The sequence below is a fragment of the Chanodichthys erythropterus genome, chromosome 7 (assembly GCF_024489055.1).
Source record: "Chanodichthys erythropterus isolate Z2021 chromosome 7, ASM2448905v1, whole genome shotgun sequence".
In the NCBI taxonomy this organism is placed as follows: Eukaryota; Metazoa; Chordata; class Actinopteri; order Cypriniformes; family Xenocyprididae; genus Chanodichthys; species Chanodichthys erythropterus.
Window position 1 is genome coordinate 2,588,659 of NC_090227.1, and position 8,480 is coordinate 2,597,138.

Consider the following 8,480-nt stretch of genomic DNA (forward strand, 5'->3'; position numbering starts at 1 on the left):
TATTGGCCGATAATCACCATTAAAAGCCATGTCCCAAGCACACAATTATAATGCTCTCCTTATAATTTTATGTAGCCTATATGACAGACTGCACATTTTCTTTCAAATTTTCTTTTTAGGCCGATAACGATAACATGAAAAATGAACATATCGGTCACAACAATGCAAGCAGCAGGAGAAGAGCTCTGGATTTGAGATGCAACTCAATATTTTTGAACTCAACAGCCCAAAAAAACGCAACGCTACATTCACACTGTCCAAATCCGATTATTTGTGTATCCGATTGGAATCTGTTATAAATAATTGACTGTCCGATCCGATGTCTGTGTACCGTGGCGCTCTTTTGATTTTCTAAAAAATATCTGTTAGTTTCAATGGCAATGATGTTGTTTTGGTAGGCCTACAACATGGAGGGGTTTGCACCGACATGACAATTTTGGCCGATGTATTACCGATATTTGAAAGCCGATAACCGATTTATTGGCCGATAAATCTAAATCCAAATTTTTATATAATTTTTGAGAGCATGATTACAAAGACAAACATTTCACCATTAAAAGCCATGTCCCAAACACACAATTACAATTTTCTCTTTTTTTTTCTCTCTAATTTTATGTTGTCTATATGACAGATTTGTGCTGTAAGTTGCACTTAACTGTATTTTGCTTTTTGAAGTGATTTCAATCATATTTCATGCAATTCAAAACCATCATGGTGAACAGTGCGCATCTGAAGTTTCTCAGCTGAAGGAAATAATCCATTATTTATCGGCTTTAATATAAATCGGCCAAATTTTCTTTTTAGGCCGATAACGATAACATTAAAAATGAACATATCGGTCACAACAATGCAAGCTGCAGGAGAAGAGCTCTGGATTTGAGATGCTACTCAATATTTTTGAACTCAACAGCCCAAAAAACGCAACACTACATTCACACTGTCCAAATCTGATTATTTGTGTATCCGATTGTAATCTGTTATAAATAATTGACTGTCCGATCCGATGTGTGTGTACCGTGGCGCTCTTTTGATTTTCTAAAAAAATATCTGTTGGTTTCAATGGCAATGATGTTGTGTCGGTAGGCCTACAACATGGAGGGGTTTGCAATTATGGATGCACCGATATGACATTTTTGGCCGATAACTGATATATTACCGATATTTGAAAGCCGATAACCGATTTATTAGCCAATAAATCTAAATCCAAATTGTTATATCATTTTTGAGAGCATGATTACAAAAACAAAAGTTTCAACATTAAAAGCCATGTCCCAAGCACACAATTACAATTTTCTCATTGTTTTCTCTAACTTTATGTTGTCTATATAACAGACTTGTGCTGTACGTTGCACTTAACTGTATTTTCCTTCCTTTCTGAAGTGATTTCAATCATATTTCAAGCCATTTAAAACCATCATGATGAATAGTGCAGATCTGAAGGAAATAATCCATTATTTATCGGCTTTAACATATAAATAACATGAAAAATGAACATTTATCAATACCAATATTTCGTGCATCCATATTTGCAATGTTGTCCTACAATATGACAATGTGTAGCAGAGTCCAATGGATCTCGAGTTCTGCAGCACGGACAATCTCGCTTTATTAGGCACATGGACCAGGCCGACTAGCAAAGAAATGAGATTTCAAACCACATACGCCGTTCACACTTGCTCAGATTCCAATCAGACAGGCACAGAAATGGGATTTGGACTGACAGTCTGAACAAGGCGTAAAGGTCCACTTACCGTGTCTCCAAGGGTCCTTCGGCTCGACCGCACCAGAGACGATGTCCTCGTCTGATGGAAAGGTCACCCTTTTTGACCCATGCTTAATCCCAACTCCCTCGCCCGGTGTGGCAGCCGTGGAGACCGTCTCCGAGGGCACGTCGACGCTACGCTCCTCAGAAGGAGTCTGCGAATGCAGTTCTATGACAGTTTCTGATATTAGAGAGTTATCGCAAAGAGAGGCACTTTCCTCAGTTTGAGTCTGGGTTGGCTCGAACTCTAAAATGCCATTTTCATCCAGACTTAAATCCACACCGATATCCATCTCACTATCATCATCATAATCACCTGCTTCATTACCAGCATCTCCAACAGAACAGTTGGTCACCGGCGGTTCCTCAAACTTGTTCAGGTCACCGGCAGAACCATTAACAGGGTCGGCCGACACCGCGATGGATCCATTGTTTTGACTATGCGGTGCTTTGAGCTCTGTGGAATCATCATCCTTCAAATGGATGTCTTTTAACCTGGCCAGGACAGCAGCGTCCCGTTCCCCTTGGTCTCCATCCATCAGCAGGAGGCCGTCACGAGGAAGGATTTCATGTGATATAGTGTTATCAGGCACATTACACAAATCTATAGCATTGCACAAATCTCCAGCTTGATCCTCGCAATTCATTTTCTCATTTCCAGGGAGCTGGAGCACGCCACTGCCTGTCACACCCTAAAAACGATACAAGTTCCCTTCAATGCAGCTCAATCCTCTCAAACTTATGGAGAAAATAAGCTTAGTGAGTGCATCACTAACCAAAAGTTCACATCATAGAAGTGCCTGTATCTATTCACGCACCTCGCTTCATTCATACGTCGCTGTGGTATTGATTTTTAAGGGTTGCATCAGGAAAATCACTGTGTTTTTAATATTAAGTGCTCCAATCCACGTTGTAGACACCTACAACATCTTTCACAATCAGTTTTAGCCGCATTAAAAGAGTCTCACATGCACACTATCAGCAAACATTGTGTTATTAATGTCCTTGTCCACTATTAATACTGTAAATTCGCGTTGAAAACTAAGTTAAGCACTGAAAGATGCATTTAAAGCAACTATAAACAAGCCGAGGGGTGATGAAGATTATGGTGATGATGATCAGGCTTTCTCCACCGGCCTGCTGTTCTACACCAACACCAATAAAGTAGTAAAACAGACTCCTTAGGCCAATAATCTAAATGTTTGACGCTCCAGTCGTGTCTTTAAGCTGTCAAGACGAGGAATCCTGCACTGTCACTTTCCGTGTCGCAGTGAACGCGAATAAACACAGGCGTCACACTCCGGAGCGCGCTCTCATGCCCCAAAACCGCCACGAACGGACTCGTTTGCGCCGTGTAAACACTCTATTCCGGCCGCCGTGTATGAATGATGTTTTTCACATCGCCAAAGCGCACAGACAGCAGAAAAAGAGAGAAATATCGGCCCCGTTGTAGCTTCAGTCCGGACCGACTGTGCGCGTCTGTGTTGACTGTTCGGAGATACGTCATCACCCCGGCTGGAAACGCATCGGAGATTTCAGCTGCCGCACTTTCAGCGCTTCAACTCCAGCGTTTGTTTACGAGGAAGTGTTCCCGATAAAACTACAGAGTTGCTGGTGTGTTTTGTTTCTTTGGCAGATTTTCATTCGCAGCAACAGCTTTTGTAATTTATTTAGATTAGCATTTATAATAAATCACTATAAAAATATATTAACGAATCAGCTGACATTTGATCGTTTGCAAACAGCTGTCACGTTGGATGGTTTATGACGCGTTAGAGAGAAAAAATTTATATTTTTCTGAGATAATTATTTTTATTATTTTTTGTCAAGACTTGAAATGTTATTTGGCCACTATCTCCTCTTCCAGCAATCTCAAAGCCCTAAAGTCCAGTTCGTTGTGCACAAGGTATAACATGTATGCCTTTTTAATGATGTATAAGGAAGAAAAATAAAAATAAAGGGACCTTTTTCTCCTTTTTTCAGTATTAATTAATATTAACGTTAAGTTATATTACCTCTGGCTCATTGTCCCCCCCCCCCCCCCCTTTCCATTGTTTTTTTTTTTATTATTAATTATGTATTGTTTTTGTTTACTGTTTTTGTTTATTGTTTATAATTCTATTATTGCTGTTGAATTTTTTGACCTGTAACATTTGCTTTTACATGTCAATAAAATAATAATAATAAAATAAATAATTTCTGAGAGAAAAACGTATATACACATGAATATAATAATATAATGTAAAGAAATATATATTGCATAGATATTCAGACTATTTGGGTAAATTATAAATACAATTGGGTAAACTATATACATAGTAAAATGACACGAACCAAGTATTTTATATTTCATAAATGACGTTGAAAAATATGTTAGTCTTTTAGAAAAAGAAAACTAGTCACAAACAGCACAAGAATTGCAATTTATTTACACTGTTTTTCTCTGGCAATATTATCAGTGTTAATGGGACTGTGCAATACTTTTTAAAAATGTAAGGAAAAAACACTTTACAATAAAGTTCATTAGTTAACATGAACTAATAATTATACAGCATTTGTTAATCTTTGTTAATGTTATTGTGGTAATTGTGGTATTATAATGTACAGTAGGCTAGATCCTGAAACTGTAGTGTATTTATAAACACTGTTGACTCATTCTGCACTACACAGATTTGCATCCAATCACATTCTTGCTACAATAAGTTTGCACCTCCCCTAATAGCACCTGCAACAGCAGTGAAATCATGACTGCATCTGATAGTGTATGGAGTTTGATCTGTGTGATCGACTCACTACCTTTATCTAATGTAACTGTTCTTGTGAGAAGGTCACCTGACTTTACTGCATTGTATTCCCTGCTGAAATGATGTTTCTAGGTGACATTATTATGTTTATGTTGAAAGTCTCACAACTGTGTGAAATGTTATTCTCAGTGTTTGTGTTGTTGCTCTGCAAAATACTGAATGATGTTTAAAGCAACTGGCCGTGATACAGTGATGGTAATACCACAGTACTGAACAAACACAAACCTTGACATTTATAAGAATAGCATGGTACAAACATCATGAAAATACTACTGTACGTGTCCAAGATCTGCTAGTGCTCTCCTCACATCTTTTTTAGTTTTCAGTTTATGAAATAGTTTTATGAATCCTTGCTATCTTCAAATGATGAAAATATTGTCTCTTGTTCTTTATTTATTTTATTTATTTTACTGTACAATGAGTCTTTAAAATAAATGGAAAGTGCTTTAACACCCTAGTTTGTGTTGACTTTAACACCACATCTCAAGTTCATCCATCTCACCACTAGAGGTCATCGACACCTCAATTCTAATTGGAATCCTGATCGAATTCTGATCTCCACAAAAATAACAATACTGATGAAAACAAACAGTATTCTAAAGTAGAAATAAGCTTTTTGGAATACTAAAGTAGTTATTAGCTAAATGTTTGCTTGTATACATTTGTATGTTAATGACAAACTTAAGACACATTTTTAAAATGTTGAAACATTCTTATATATAAGAATATTGAAATTACTTTAGGTTCCTGTGACGGGTCTGTTTAGGTATGGTGTAGGGAAGAGCCATTCTATAGTGACTTTTAAGACCCCACAATGTCATAAATCCTTCATCTTACTATCTTAGTGGGGTCATTTGGACCCCACAAAGTAGTATAAATAAGGGTGTGTGTGTGTGGGTGGGTGTGTGTGGGTGTGTGTGTTTTTGAAAGAAGTCTCTCTGCTCATCAAGCCTGCATTTATTTGTTCAAAAATACATGAAAAAAAAAAAAAACATAAACATATAATATTGAAAAATATTATAAAAATTTAGAACAATGGTTTTCTATTTTAATATAATTTAAAATATAATTTATTTGTGTGATCAAAGCTGAATTTTTAGCATCATTACTCCAGTCTTCAGTGTCACATGATCCTTATTAGAAATCATTCTAATATGATTATTTACTTTCAAAAGTTGTGCTGCTTATATATAATATATATAAGATTTCTATTTTAAATAAATGCTGTATTACAAACCCGATTCCAAAAAAGTTGGGGCACTGTACAAATTGTGAATAAAAACAGAATGCAATGATTCAAATTTTAATATTTAATTCACAATACAACATAGATGACATATCAAATGTTTAAACTGAGAAAATGTATCATTTTAAGGGAAAAATAAGTTGATTTTAAATTTCATGGCATCAACACATCTCAAAAAAGTTGGGACAAGGCCATGTTTACCACTGTGTGGCATCCCCTCTTCTTTTAATAACAGTCTGCAAACGTCTGGGGACTGAGGAGACAAGTTGCTCAAGTTTAGGAATAGGAATGTTGTCCCATTCTTGTCTAATACAGGCTTCTAGTTGCTCAACTGTCTTAGGTCTTCTTTGTCGCATCTTCCTCTATATGTTTTCTATGGGTGAAAGATCTGGACTGCAGGTTGGCCATTTCAGTACCCGGATCCTTCTTCTACGCAGCCATGATGTTGTAATTGATGCAGTATGTGGTCTGGCATTGTCATGTTGGAAAATGCAAGGTCTTCCCTGAAAGAGACGACATCTGGATGGGAGCATATGTTGTTCTAGAACTTGGATATACCTTTCAGCATTGATGGTGCCTTTCCAGATGTGTAAGCTGCCCATGCCACACGCACTCATGCAACCCCATACCATCAGAGATGCAGGCTTCTGAACTGAGCGCTGATAACAACTTGGGTTGTCCTTGTCCTCTTTAGTCCGGATGACATGGCGTCCCAGTTTTCCAAAAATAACAAAATTTTGATTCGTCTGACCACAGAACAGTTTTCCACTTTGCCACAGTCCATTTTAATGAGCCTTGACCCAGAGAAAACACCTGCGCTTCTGGATCATATTTAGATATGGCTTCTTTTTTGACCTATAGAGTTTTAGCCGGCAACGGCGAATGGCACGGTGGATTGAGTTCACGACAATGTTTTCTGGAAGTATTCCTGAGCCCATGTTGTGATTTCCATTACAGTAGCATTCCTGTAAGTGATGCAGTGCCGTCTAAGGGCCAGAAGATCACGGGCATCCAGTATGGTTTTCCGGCCTTGACCCTTACGCACAGAGATTGTTCCAGATTCTCTGAATCTTTGGATGATATTATGCACTGTAGATGATGATAACTTCCAACTCTGCAATTTTTCTCTGAGAAACTCCTTTCTGATATTGCTCCACTATTTTTCACTGCAGCATTGGGGGAATTGGTGATCCTCTGTCCATCTTGTCTTCTGAGAGACACTGCCACTCTGAGAGGCTCTTTTTATACCCAATCATGTTGCCAATTAACCTAATAAGTTGCAAATCGGTCCTCCAGCTGTTCCTTATATGTACATTTAACTTTTCCGGCCTCTTATTGCTACCTGTCCCAACTTTTTTGGAATGTGTAGCTCTCATGAAATCCAAAATGAGCCGTCATTTGGCATGACATTTCAAAATGTCTCACTTTCAACATTTGATATGTTATCTATATTCTATTGTGAATAAAATAAAAGTTTATGAGATTTGTAAATTATTGCATTCCTTTTTATTCACAATTTGTACAATGCCCCAACTTTTTTGGAATCGGGTTTGTACTTTTTTAAATGTTATTCATCAAAAAATCCATCAAAGTATCACAGGTTATTTTATATATATATATATATATATTAATCAGCTTAACTGTTTCCAACATTGATAATAATCAGCATATCGGAATGATTTCTGAAGGATCATGTGACACTGAAGACTGGAGTAATGATGCTGAAAATTCAGCTTTGATCACAGGAATAAATTACTTTTTTTTTTTTTTATCAAATAAATGTAGGCTTGATGAGCAGAAGAGACGTCTTTGAAAACATTAAAAATAGTAATGCGTCCAAACTTTATTTATTTATTTTTTCACTAGTGGGTGCAGGACACTATAGTTCATTCATGTAGCAAAATAAAGTAAACTGTGACATATTATACCCAAAATTCAGTGGACTACCAGTAAAATTGATAAAAATTTGGAACCAAAAATTATTCAGACACTTTGACCTGACCATGTTTTGATTAAGTGTTATCGGTCATAATTAATATTATTTTTTTGTCTGATACAGATTTCACGCTGAGATCTTGTCATATTTTATTACCATTTTTTTTTTTAAACTATAGTGAATAAACTGTATTAATGAATGAAATGTTCAAACATTTTGGTTTGACTGTATATATATACACATGCACATATGTCGATTTAATTACATTTAATCCACCTGCACAAAACATACTAGTTTGTTGTACAATTATAATGATAATAGTAGTCACTTATACCATAGTGGCCCTTTGTAGGCTCTTGGTGTCTTGTTCCCCACCCAGGGCCCATTCCCAGTTGAAACATCAACGAGCCTCAACACTCTTGGCACTGTTGTGTTCCTCCATTACAATTCCGAAATTACTAACCAAACCATATGTACACTCAGTTCTTCATAAAATGGCTCCAATTATTCAGGCCTGTCTAATGTGTGATTTGACCCTTCATCAGAAACAATTACCAGAACACTTCAGCATCCCGAGACTCCAGCTGTAGCGCAGTTAACGGTGGTTTAATTTCGCGAGCGAAGACGAGAAACAGAGACCTCCCACAGGTGGCTGAAAGTAAATATTTTAACATCAAATGGGAGGCACTCGCTCAGCTTATTTTTCGAAGTGATTTTTCTGGTTTCCTCTGC

At 37.0% G+C, this 8,480-nt stretch overlaps 1 protein-coding gene across 3 annotated transcripts in view; it reads right to left on the reverse strand.

Annotated features, from left to right (window-relative positions):
* Positions 1–3,271, reverse strand: part of ppp1r37 (protein phosphatase 1, regulatory subunit 37) — a 59,239-nt gene extending 55,968 nt beyond the window's left edge. For 2 of the 3 annotated variants that reach the window (XM_067389596.1, XM_067389595.1), the window contains exon 1: positions 1,752–3,271. In XM_067389596.1, the coding sequence (XP_067245697.1) occupies positions 1,752–2,409 (658 nt within the window). In that variant the 5' untranslated portion in view covers positions 2,410–3,271. The remainder of the gene's footprint in view (positions 1–1,751) is intronic. The other variant, XM_067389597.1, reaches the window with a different exon arrangement.
* Between the last annotated feature and the right edge of the window lie 5,209 nt (positions 3,272–8,480).